Source organism: Symphodus melops (assembly GCF_947650265.1).
Source record: "Symphodus melops genome assembly, chromosome: 12".
NCBI lineage: Eukaryota > Metazoa > Chordata > Actinopteri > Labriformes > Labridae > Symphodus > Symphodus melops.
The window spans coordinates 8,405,612-8,419,498 of NC_136702.1; the positions used below are offsets into that span (position 1 = coordinate 8,405,612).

The 13,887-nt window shown below is 37.9% G+C and overlaps 1 protein-coding gene across 3 annotated transcripts; it reads left to right on the top strand.

Annotated features, from left to right (window-relative positions):
* Positions 1–569: 569 nt before the first annotated feature.
* Positions 570–8,926, top strand: slc5a3b (solute carrier family 5 member 3b). 3 transcript variants are annotated; one of them, XM_079356866.1, is made up of 2 exons: positions 570–762; positions 4,662–8,926. In XM_079356866.1, the coding sequence occupies exon 2, from the start codon at positions 4,921–4,923 to the stop codon at positions 7,042–7,044; it is 2,124 nt and encodes a 707-aa protein (XP_079212992.1). In that variant the 5' UTR covers positions 570–762; positions 4,662–4,920; the 3' UTR covers positions 7,045–8,926. The 3 variants fall into 3 exon arrangements, with proteins under 3 accessions (XP_079212992.1, XP_079212990.1, XP_079212991.1); XM_079356864.1 differs by lacking the exon at positions 570–762 and adding an exon at positions 2,076–2,438; XM_079356865.1 differs by lacking the exon at positions 570–762 and adding an exon at positions 2,076–2,347.
* Positions 8,927–13,887: the final 4,961 nt, after the last annotated feature.

Below are 13,887 nucleotides of genomic sequence, written 5' to 3' on the forward strand. Positions count from 1 at the left end.
ACAGAAACCTCATACCCAACTTCTGAGATTTAAATCATATTTGGTGGAAACATAATGTCTGGATGGTTAGAGTTGTCCCCCCTCATGTCATGTCAGTGGTGTGAAATGTTTGCAATCACAACAAAGAAAGTTGACCTACTTCACATAAAACAGCAGGCAGCATATCTCTGCCAAAGGCTGTCACACTAGACTGTCTTTAACATTGAGATAGTCATCAACAATAGCATGCAGATGTAATGTGCATCTCGCCAAGCATCTGCTTCCCTAACGCTGTTGTCTGTTGATACCACAGCAATCATTAACTTTACTGTAACAGGTGAGGATGCTTAGTCACTAAGTTAGTAGATGTTTTTTTTAAAGATTGAAAGTATTAATATATCAACGTTTTAAACTACCTTTAGATCTGAAGTCATATTTCAACCCATACTTGAACTGTGGTTAAAACTATCAATAACCACGAGACAGTTAACTAATACGACTTGATATAGATTACTGCTCTTAAGTGGTTACTGCTGTTACATTGAGTTCACCCAACACGGTCAAAACACTGTATGCTTCCCAACACACCTGGATCCAATTACTTGGAGCCTTGGCTTTATGCACAGCTTAAATCAAGACTCCACCCAGTGGTCAGTGTTGGAATTACGCTCAAATATAAATTCAGTGCAGAATAAAAGTATTTTGGCTCCTACAATAGGCTCATATATGAATCATCTTGTGATGGTTTCTACTTTACAAGAAAAAACAGCCAGGCTACATGTGGTAAGCAACAAACAAACCGACTCCTTGAACGTGTTAAGGCAAATGGGAAATTTAGATCTTAGATTGGAAATCAACCAGTGAATGATCTTCGTCTGTCGTGTTGCAGGTTATAAGACACACCACATACTAATTCCCACCAAACGCAAAACTGAACAAGATGATACATAGGCATAGTTAACATATCATTACAATATATTAAAAATTACAATCAAAATAGATTCACAAGAAATACGTTAACTTAGTCTAATATCAACTAATCTGCCAGCTGCTTGCGATCGTACCTGCGTACCACTATAATATGTGTAGTTTATCATGGTACCACTGCGCCTGGTTGTCGCTGAACAACTACGCAATCGGATACGCCGCGCGTGGTTTGCTGGGAAATGCAGTTTTTATGAAATGGAAATTTCCAAGATATTTGTGTGGTGAGTGGAAATTTACTGTGGTTTCTTCCCCGCTGAGATATGCAGAGTTTTGTCTAACGTTTTATATGTTATAACCACTTTAAGATTTCTCTCATCTGACAATGTAAAGGCAAGTCTGCCTGAGTCTGATAACAGCAACATAAGTAGAATAACTACAAATGTTATAAAAAAATAAAATCTTGTTGTATTGGGTTATTTTCTTCTACTGCCAAATTTTATTTTTTTGTATGTAATGTTAATTCAACATCAGTACTGAAAAAGTCTCTGACAATATCTAGGCCTTAAATATCATTTGAAACCCAGAGGGAACAGTTTCAGCTTCTAGATTGTTCTGGATTAAAAGCCTCACCCTTAACTCTGATTAGAAATTCCCTTTTTCTAATCAAGCAGAGGAGGCGCTTCCAGTAATTTCTGTGATTTGCAGCTGTTTACAGAAACTGAAATGAATTATTGTGGTTTAGAAATGCGTTTGTCTTTGCAGGTTGGATAGGAACCTAGAAGTTTATGCATTTGATAGCTACTGTCAGCAGAGGTGGTTTGACTCCTTGATAAATTACCTAGGCTAGTATACATTTGGTATCCCCTATAGTAGCCTACAACAATTGACAATACATGCGAATATCAATTCAAACGCCATATTTATTAAAGTTCAAGTGCACTTCTGTTTTAAGGAGATATAATATCTTAATAGGCATTACTTTGCTAAAACTTTCAAATTCTGTTTTACTTGATGTAACATAAAACTGCGTTAAGACCATAAGACACGCTGTGTTTAGAGTCCTCTGGCTTCCTGATTTCATTGAAAAGTTCTTTTTTGGACACGTCGTTTTTCTTTAGATTACACAAATATAGCCCAAAAGGTCAGTGTAAGAGTCCCAAATAAGAACTGGAGTCATTTCTAGTCCAGTGTTTTGGCTGTCAATACGTAATGCTTGTGCAGCATGAGTGGGTGTGGCGTGGATCTGAATGCCTTGCTTATAAAGAGAGGCAGTATTGTCAGGCAGGCGGGCATCTCGGCTACCTACCTTGAAGCGAGGACAAGACAAACGAAGCGACAGCACGGTGCTGACGGCATTTCATCTCCAACAAGAAAATAATAAGGACCATTGAAGTTGTGCGAGGGAGACAGACACCTCATCGTCATTCACATCTGTCCTGTGGTGCGTTCAGGGTCGTTTTAGCATCTTTAGCGCTTCTGCTAACAAGGTCCCTCTTAAACGTCCAAATGTTTTTTTTCTTGCAGTGGAACCGGTGAGTCTGTGTAAAGCGACTGCCTGCATACCTTACTTTTTTAAATTCAATCTTTAGCAATATGTAGTCTTGTGTTGGTTTAAAGCATGGGTAGCTGTTTCCTTAAGGTCAGTTAAGGTTTCATTGAACATCTTGGTCAAACAGACCTATATGCCTTTTATTGTATTTCAACATCAACCAGGCATATATACATTTTTAACACTGGAGTAATATTATACGTCAGACATGCTTGGAGTGCTACTATACGAATATGAGCCCTAAAGAGCACTTATGAGAGAGCTGGAGGAAGAGAAGCTCCTTCAATGCGCAGCTTTTACAGTTGGATGACGAAGGATCACGTGTGCGTTCTAGAAATTTCATTTCGCCTCAGGTGCGTTCATACCATGTACTGAGTCCGCTTCACGTCTGCTGTGATGCCCGGTGTCCACTCTCTATTGTATTCAGTCTGGGGCTGTCATCATCCACATCTGGCCATTCATTATAGCGTCATTATAATGTCAGGAGCGTCAGTTTACCATATCTGATCTGCTAGTATGTGCATATTATGATTTAAAAGTACAGCCATCAGAATCTAATTTTAAGATGGACAGGAAAACTATTCATTTTAACATTTCTTTTCTTTGTAAAATAAAAAAAAGGTCCGCACGTTTTGCTCCTAATATTACACTTAGGCCTAATATTTAGTCATATGAAGTTTACATTTTGTTCAACATCACATTTATGTCCCAGCTTGCAGTCATGCCCTTTTTTCAGCTTAGGTACCTGTTTAATTTAGTCGAAGATGGATATTGTTTACCACTAGTCATGAAACTTGGCTTTGCTTAAATCACTATAATCTGTTGCAGAAAGGAGAAGTGCAGAAGTATTAATCTTTTGTTTTTCCTGTTCAACCCAAATTGATTGACAGAAGTAAGTGGCCTTGTTGAACTGGCAGCTCTATAACTATTATTTGGCAGTGGCTTGAGCTCTGTAAGTAGGTCTTGGCATACTCTGATTGAGTAGTTTAGGGTGAACACATGGGATGAAGCCCTTGATGAAGAGATGGTAAATGAAAACAAAGACTACTTTTAATGAAATGAATGGTTGTGCATAAACCCTGTTTGTGGAGACAAGTGCGTGATTAAGATTCATCATAGGCTTAAATCCCACGATAGTCCAGACATCCAAGTTTAAGGGTGTGTTTGTGTAAGATTGACACAAAACAGATTTTATACAGGGGTTCAATTTTATTTTACAGTTGTATCACCTCCACCTAGATGGAAAAGATTCATTGCCATTTCCTTCATTTTCAGCATGATTGCAGAAAATCAAATAATCTTATTTTCCATAAAACTTGGGCAAGGGGTGTAGCAAGACCCCGTTTAATTAGAATATTAATTGTAGATCAGATATTAAAATGCAAAAATATTGTAGGAAAAAAAATCCTATCCTTGTATGTGTTGACTTTAGTGGTACATTGGTTGCTCCTGTGGATATTATAGTTTGACAACATATTCTCTGAGTTTACTTTTTTATTCTTTTTCAGGTGTACAGTAGAAGAGATAAAGGATAATTATATGAAGTAAAAAGAATATAGTGTTTTTTTTCCTTTTACTCTTTACATTTTTATGTATTTGTGATCTGAAACAATTAGTGGAATATTACAATATTGCCATACAGTAGTTCCTGGCAGAAAAGGACTGTGTTGTTTTTTTTCAAATAAATCCTTTTTGAAAACTAACTACATTAACCTATAGTAAAGTATGTTTTTTTATCTTAAAGGGTGACAACATATGAGGATGATATTGCCCAATTCAGACAAAGTATTAGAAACATGCTTTAACAGCATACGCCAGGGGTACATATTTTTGACTCCTTGATTTCTTGCATTATGTAACTAAGCCTTTATACAGTGGAATGGCTTAAGTTCTTAGTTGTGTTAAAAGATTAAGGAGGAAGGTCATACGATGGAACACGTAAAGACAGTTGCTTAAGAAATCAGTGTTGCAAAAAGATTATGCAAAATCAATGTGTTCATGTGGTTTTTGGAATGATTGTCAAATTGTATATATTTTTTTGTTTGTTTATATAAAGTTAAGCTTGGGTCTTATCACATTAACAACCCCACTTCCTGTATCTATCTTGTCCTAAGAGAGGCTGATGTAAAAACTGTAAAAGGGTCATTGTTTTCCCTCAGATTAAGGCTCTAATGAGATGTTTCTCTTTGTCTTTGCTGTCTTGCAGGGATATTAACTCTAGGCTTTTCTAGAGCAGAGGCCTACTGAATCCTCTAAAACTAGAACGGCCTAAGTGCTGGTGGATAACCCCCTCCGAAGCACACCTAGTGAATTTGACCAGACGGTGGACACTACAGCTTCCATCCAGACAGCAAACCAAAGCAGTGCATTTTCATTTGCTCCTTTTTTAATTATTGAATCCAAAACTCGACCATTTGACTATTTTCGTTTTTGAAAGGATTTGTTAAACTGTTACATCTTTAAAAATGGGTCCCGGAATGGAGGCAGCGGACATAGCTGTGGTAGCACTATATTTTGTCCTGGTGCTAGTCATCGGGTTTTTTGCCATGTGGAAAGCCAATCGCAGTACTGTGAGTGGCTACTTCCTGGCTGGACGCTCCATGACATGGATAGTGATTGGTGCATCACTCTTTGTCAGCAACATTGGCAGTGAACATTTCATTGGCCTGGCTGGGTCGGGAGCTGCAAGTGGCTTCGCTGTTGGAGCGTGGGAATTTAATGCGGTTCTTCTTCTGCAGCTGCTGGGCTGGGTGTTTATCCCTGTCTATATCCACTCAGGAGTGTACACCATGCCTGAGTATCTGTTGAAACGCTATGGTGGCCACAGGCTAAAAGTTTATTTTGCTTTCATGTCTGTGTTACTGTACATTTTTACCAAGCTCTCGGTGGACTTGTACGCTGGAGCACTCTTTATTCAGGAGTCCCTTGGGTGGAACATCTATCTATCAATCTTCCTGCTCATCTGCATGACCGCCGTGCTCACTGTCACTGGGGGATTGGTTGCAGTACTCTACACAGATGCGCTTCAGGCAGTGTTGATGATCAGTGGAGCCCTAACTTTAACCGTCGTGAGCCTCAACAAAGTTGGAGGGTTCGAAGGCGTCAAAACAAAGTACATGCAGGCAGTTCCCAATGTCTCTGCGATAATGGCCACTGGAAATTTCACCTATTCTCCTTCCTGCCGCATTTATCCCAAAAATAACTCGCTAAGCATCCTTCGTGGTCCTCTTGATGAAGACATCCCGTGGCCAGGCTTCATTCTTGGCCAGACCCCTGCATCTATTTGGTACTGGTGTGCAGACCAGGTTATTGTTCAGAGAGTCCTCGCTGCAAAGAACGTCGTCCATGCCAAGGGCTCCACCCTCATGGCTGGAGTTCTAAAGATCCTGCCCATGTTTCTTATAGTCATTCCGGGGATGATCTCTCGTATTTTGTTTGCAGACGAGATAGCATGCATCGGGCCAGAGCATTGCATGGCTGTCTGTGGCTCTCAGGCTGGCTGCTCAAACATTGCCTATCCACGCCTGGTCATGGCAGTGATGCCAGTGGGACTCAGAGGTCTGATGATGGCAGTCATGATTGCTGCCCTGATGAGTGATCTTGACTCGATTTTTAACAGTGCAAGCACCATTTTTACACTAGACATCTACCAAATTTTCCGAAGCAAAGCATCTCAGCAGGAACTGCTGATTGTAGGTCGGATGTTTGTTGTCATCATGGTGGCAATTAGCATCGCCTGGGTCCCTGTTATTATTGATATGCAAGGCGGACAGACATATCTCTACATCCAGGAAGTTGCTGGCTATCTTACTCCACCAATTGCAGCTCTCTTCCTGCTAGGTGTCTTCTGGAAACGCTGCAATGAGAAAGGTGCATTTTGGGGAGGCATGACTGGTTTAACACTTGGCAGCATACGGCTGATCCTAGCTTTCATCTACCGCCAACCCCGCTGTGACCAGTTAGATGATAGGCCTGCCTTAATCTCCAAAGTTCACTACATGTACTTTGCTGCTGGACTTTTCTGGATTTCGGGGCTGGTGGCTGTGGTGGTTAGTCTCTTTACCTCTCCACCAGATGAGCAGCGGATTAAAACCACCACACTCTGGGGGCTCCGCAACATTGAAACGATTCCCCCGAAGAAACGCGATGAAATATACAGGCTGACTGAGGGAAGCCTCAGTAACGGCAATGAAAGTCTGCACAAGGATATTCCCCCAGATGTCAAAAGGGAAAGGTGTTTTGATGGGGCAGATGTCAAGCTCCTGGTACCATCCACTGACCATGACCAAGGCATCCCAAGTACAGAAACCTCCCCTGCCATCACCCCGGCAGAATGCGTTGGTAATGGGAGAATGGAAGAAGAAGGAGGCACTGCTAATGATGAGAGAGGCAGGTGTTTGCAATTACTGGGATGGTTTTGTGGTTATAAAAAAGAAGCAGAGAGCGCTCCATACAAAACAGTGCAGGAGGACAGTAGAGTCATTGCAGAATTGCTGTATGAACCACCCAGAGTGAAAGCTCTTCTTAACTGTTGTCTGGTCTTCGTCTGCTGTTTGGGGATCTTCATGTTTATTTTTTTCTCACTTTAGTAAAACCCTGCACTAAATTTACAGGGAACTGGCGTGAATGCAGAAGTTCTGTTGGGGATTGGGGCTGTTGCAAACAGTTGAATTTCTGAGATTTGGAAAGCTCTGTCTGTAATATTTACAGTTGTATTTTTTAGCTGTCTAACAGGGATCTAAGCTGATTCAAGATTTTTATTTGTCACATGCTCATATTGATGTGCAGTGACATGTAAGAAATGTTCTAGTTGTTTTTTCAATGATGTAATTTTATTCACATGAAAAAGGTTGTACTCCTTTATGACTATAAAGCTTAATTGGCACAGGGGTGTTCATTTTGTACAGAGCTTGTTAATCCTGCATTCAGAATATCTACTGGGAATTTTTAGAATTGTGTTCAAAGAAAATGTCAATATTTGCCTTACTTAACATATCCACTTGTCTTCTCTTTGTTATGTGAAAGGAAAAAAAAACAACATGTTTTCTGGGATTCAAGTGTTTCATCCACTCAGTGAGAGTTGAATGTGTTGCTTGTGTAGCATACATGTGTCTCTGGTAACCCAAAAAAACCCCAGTTTTCGTTGATAGCTAACAACATTTCGAGTTTTACAAGATGTTATTATGCTTTATATCATCAAAGTATTTAATTGCAATTTAGCTTGTGATCCAGACAGTCTTTTCAAGGTTGTTAGCAGATTACCAATTCAATATCACAAATGTGTTGTTAGAAAGATCATTTATATGATTAGGATTATTTTTTTATACATTGAGTGAACATTTTGACAATTGTGAACATGAGCAAAGTTAAATGCTTTGAAGCGTTGCTTCGCTTGTGCTGGTATTATGATAATGATGGGGTTTAATATACCTACTTATGGTATTACATCAGATTGATCTCATCAAGCTTAAAGTTGCAATCTGATGTTTCAAATGTGAAAGTTTTCTGCAGCACAGAAAAAAAGAGGCACTAAAGATTTTTTTTTTTTTTTTTTTTACATTTTAAAGATGTTTGCTTTGAAGAGAAATATATTAATATAGTATGATACTCTATATATGTCAATGTGGCTTTTGTCCAATCCGTTTTCATTGATGACCAGATTGAAGTTACAACTGGAGTTTTGTGTGTGGCTGTTATATATTACATTTCCAATCCATCGTACAGCTTTCTGATCAACTATTATAGCAGGAGAGAGAGAGAAACAACATAAAGACCAACTGTCATGATTCTGTGTGGGTTTCTATGTTTCTGACTTTGTTTTTCATGTTTAAAAGTGTGTTTAGTCAGTTAACATTGTGTGAAATAAACTTCAGGGCTATCTGTTACTCTGATTTATCTTCTTTTTTTGCAGTGGGCTTTCTTTTGTGTATTTGTCTATGTATCTTGAGTGAACATCAGTGCTGAAATGTCATTTAATCTGGTTTCAAGTGCATCTTCTAAAAACCTCCTGCCAATTGTGTCTTAGTGTGCAATGAGTAAGTGAACAGAAAGTCTAAACAAAAAAATATGGTCCAGTTTTATGCTGAAAACTTTGTACCGTGATAACATTTGTTTTAAGGTATCTTATCAATCCATTTTGTCATGTAGTAGATTGTACAATCGTTAGAGGATGAGGATGCAGAGCAGACATGACGTTTCAAAATTTCCCAAATTTTATCACAAAATGCTTGTGTTCACACATTTATTAATTCAACAGTGATGGATGACTTTAGTCCAAGTCATCAGGGCCATAACTTGACAATTCAATCCTAATTAATGTCAAAAATGATGCACAATAAATGATGATTGATATATCTGTATGTGAAAGAGCTTTAAACATGTCTTTTATTTCTGAGAGAGTACATATTGTTATTTTTATGAACTAAATTTTATTTTCTGAGACTGAAATAAAGTTTTGTTGGGATAAATAAGGCACATGTTGTTCTTCTTCATGATGTGACAGATAAAAGGTAACAGTGGGAGATAATGAACATACTTTAATACTCTTGGGCGATTATTGTAACAAAAAACAAGGTTAAACCAATAAAAATGCTTGGATCCTCATTTTACCAGTTTGTCTTAAAACATCCATAGAGCTTTCAAACTTCAAAGCGAAGGACTATCATAATGGTCTCTATACGTTTATGTTTACTGATTCACTGTTTTCTAAAATCAACACTTTCTCAAAATGTATCTCTTTTAGGAACTCACGAAGAGAACATGAAATATATTCAGAGTGACTCACTGTGACTTTCTACAACAAAATTGTTTCATTACCTTTCATTAAGGATAGCAGGTTGGCTCAAAATTGCTAAAAATGACCACCCTATTTGACATGTTATTGCAGGTATCTTGACTAAGGCAGACAAATTAACAGCTTCTTCTAAGATGAAACCTTTAACTTCCTGCCTGCTCTCTGAAAAGAAGAGCACATTTCTGTTATGATAGTGTAAAGCTGACTTAGAAAGTTTTTTGCATAATATTTAAACATTAACCTATCAAGGACGATAACGACTGCATGTTTTCACATGTGACCTTGATTAATCTCTAATTTTCCTGGAAAACAACATCACTGTCTGACCTTCAGGCAAACTTGAAACAAATGTTGAGGTTAAAGAGCTCACACATTATTTCCAGACTTATCATACACTCACTTATTTGTTTTTCTTCTTTCTAGTTTCTACATTATTTTCAGTGCCTTCATGCTTTTGGAAATAACATTTTGGCATATTGGGCTTTTTTTATAGAGTCTCTAAACTGCAAGTTTAGACGTGCACATGGCATACTATTAAAATACAATATATTTAAAAGTATGAGGACATGCAAGTAATGAAATGTAGTAAAAGGTTACCAAATAAGTAAAAAATGTAAGTGCTTGATATTACATGGATAGTTAAGATAAAATAATTAGCTTGATAAATATAGTTTTATACATAACCATTAGCAGTCTGTGCTGTCTTCACCCAGGTGCTATGACGTATGAGTTAAACACTAACACATATTTAGCTTGTTTGTATATTTGTATTACCACCATACTTACAACCAAGTATTAAGCGATGTCATCAGGATTTAATGCATTTGAGCAGCAACTATGAGATAAGAAATCATTCTGATACGGGTTCTCTTTTCAACAGTTGAGATATTTTACTTAAAACCACACATTTGAACCCGCTATTATCTCCAGAGGGCCAATCAAATTTTAAGAAGTCGGCGCCAGAGAATTGAGATTTGTACTGCATTTCATGAAAAGTAAATATGTTACAATAATTCAGAGAAAGGGGAGAGTGGCTAACTTCCAAAGTCAGATGGATTCTTTCTTTGAGGAACCATGATCACTGCAAAGTGTCCCTGCTTTCCATTTGAAAATACGGTTGAGATATTCAAATGTGAACATTATTCATTACTAATCCAAAGACTTTATCAGTAAATTGCTCAACATTTCTTCAAGTAAATGACTTTAGTTTTTCATGTCATACTCTCTTTAACTTTGTATTCATTGGTATAAAACAAAACAAGCAAAAGCAAAATGAAGGTCTAAAATAGGGATCAGTTGAAGAAATAGGGAAATAGCCTTTAAGATTGATTTTTTTGGTGAACAGAGAACCACTTTCATTTGCCACATGAATCTTGCACCTGCATAATGATAACTATTTTTGACAGTTTATTTTGTAGCTAAACGACTACACAAACTTTTGTACGACTCTGAATACTTCTTTGATCACAGTCTTTTTGTTGTTTACATGAACACATAATAGAACTTATCTAATTGATATTTAACAATTCACAATGACCTGAAATGTGTGTTTCCCTCCAATTATGGTAAGTTTTCATCAACACTGAAACACTTTGAGTGTGACAATGCTCCACTTCACACCAGTTTAAAATTTGAAGCTCACTTGTCAGTCCCATCTCTGACAGACCTTTCTAACTCCACCTCCAACCGTCACCTGACTCATACCCTCCCTCTTTTCCAAGAGGAAATGAATGATATTGTCCTTGTGGAAAAGTACTGGCATGCAGGCCACGCTTTGTTCATTGTCTATTTTGAACAGGGAAAACACAAACAATAGCCTGAAACAAATACTCCACATGACTTTACAGCTCTGTAACGATGATATTATTTCATGGAATTAATTAGGCCTTAAGTGTTAAATTATGTCAGAATCTATATGTGTAACATGCATTTAAAGATAAGTGTTCCCAAATGTAGTTGTTATTATGATATTATAGTATAGTATAGTATAACATGAACTCTGTGGATGACAAGATGGAGTTCCTTAAGGCCTCTTGAAAGGACAGAAACACCCATTAGTTAAACAATACCCACTTTGTCATTTGTTACAACTGGTTTTTCTGTGGCACTGTTTGCATTGTCAGTACCTTCTCCTTTAACATGAATATCTTCTTGGAAATGTTGTTTGTTTTAGGACGACAACATTCACACCATGGAATCCGCTGTGTACAAATACTGTAGCATGTAAACCTGCAATTCAAGAAAATAGTGTAGTTCCAGCAGCTAAATAAATGAAGGCCCCATGACTCTTTTTTTAAAAGTATAGATCCATAGTTTGTGTCAGTTGTTTGATAAGAGGTATTTTACCTCCTTTTTGTATTTATTAAGACTAAAGCAAGAGTCATTAGCTTAGCCTAGCACAAAGACTAGAAGAAAACAAGACATCCAAAACTGCTTCCAGACTCCTTTTTTTTTCTTTTGCAAATTCAGTGCACCACAGAATTTTGAAAAAATTATCATATCAAAGAGAGAATCTTTTACTTTTACAGTTATGCTGAGGTGTAGTAAACAATAAGTATTTACTTGTTTGGTAACTTCCTACTAAGCTAATTATATATTTTTTGTGTCAATCTGCACATTTAATGCTCAGAAATGTAATAATTTTACTTCCCATTGCCTGCCAAGGAAGTATTGTTGAAAGCTATTAACAAACAAGAGTTTTCTTGTGTTGCGTTGTAATGCTGAGATACTTGGCTGGCTGCCTGTAATAACACCACAGACCACAAAATAAATAAGCCCCGGTAATTCTTCACTCTATACACAACAAAGAGTTTACATAATTGCACGGTTGGAAATACCAACAACTCTGACAACAACTCTGATCAAGCAGCTACATCAAGGTGCAATAGTATTGAATTTGACCCAGCACACAGCACATTCAGCAAATGTCTATAACGCCATATGTTTCTGATAGCGTAGGAGCAATGTCATTCATGCTACAGCTTGTTTTAGCAAGGATAAGTGGAGGTTAGGCAGGGTAGTTATGTAACCTAGATGCTTGCCAAACTCTTGAATTTACAGTACTATCCAAAAATGTTGAAATATAAACCAACAGTCAGTACAATAAAAGCCCACATTTTTGCATGTGGACAAGTCTGATACAGTTAAGGCTTGTCTAGTCAGCTGCATCTCATTACTATAGAGCAGTGGCGTCCAAACCTTTTTTCTTGCGGGCCAAAATTGTCGCGTTAGAATCGCTCACGGGCCACAGTGTTTGTTTTTTGTTTTTTATATTGGAAGGACATGAAAAACATGAAAAAGAACATGAAAAAGAAAAAAAGAACGAAATATGCCATCTGATGAGGCCTCGGGCCAAAATCTTCTAATTCTTCGATTGAAGTCAAGGGCCACAAACAATCCACTCAAGGGCCAAAAATGGCCCCCGGGCCGCACTTTTGACACCCCTGCTATAGAGCCTGCTCATGAACACAACCGTTTCCTGGCTCTCAAAATCCTTTGTTGTTGACTATGGGACCTATGGACAGGTAGCTGAGTTGATAGGTTTCTGTGTTAGGATCGACATGATGCAAAGATTTGATGCCCATAGTAAACACAGAATCACTTTGTCAAAACATTGACAGCTTATGTTTGGTCTTTCAGAGTTTGTCATAAAGCTTAGTACTCTGTTAACAAGCATGCACGCCGTGATTAACACATCATTCATAGCCAATGTTTTTAATTCAACTATTTGAATGAAATAAACAAATCTCTGTTATTCACTCTAGCTATGATGACAGCAAAAGCAGCCATGTAAGGAATTTCCTTTCAAACGTACAGCAAACACATAGTGAATGCATTCCTATCATTCTCCATTCACTGCCCTGACTAAGCTGCCCAGCCTGCCAGATATTCGTGCATTAATCCATGGAAAATGGCTTCAATGGCAAAAGGAAATATTTACCACCCGCAGCAATAACATTGGGAAGAATAGTGTCTGTTGGGCTTGACACAATGATTAAGAGTCAAAGAGGCATACAGTATCAACACGGCTGCTAGGTTGTCTAATGGAAACTTTTAGACAGAATAGCCTTAGGTAGCCGAAGCCCTGCTGCACATTAATGTGATCCAACTTTATGCAAAACATTTTGAAGCAGGAGAATAGAACGGTTTGTTAAACCATATATACTTGAACAAAATTGCTTTACTTACATTAAACCTGGCTCGACCAGGACACAGCCCAATCAGTCAAATCTAAATTATACAATATTCCCAGACAACCCTGAGTTTTAAAACACATGAATGTAATTACAGAAGAAAACAGTCACCATTCAAATGTACAACCACTTAGTCGACACCGGTGTCAGACCCATCGTCTGGCGTTCCACTATCTCCACTACATTTGAGTGATTTGATAGTCAAGGTCTATTCTACTGTGCACTTGTACCGTCTTCACAAACTGAAGTACCATGTGCATGCATGTGGAAATGTCATGCTCACTAACAAATCAAGAATAATGATTCCACTGACAAAATGACATGATGCTATTGAATTGAAAAAAAGATGACTCATTAATAATCACCTTTTCTTGGCATTAGCTATTTAATTCCATCGTGAATAACTGATAAACTGAAAATCCAGAAGAGTCCTGGTTTAACATGTT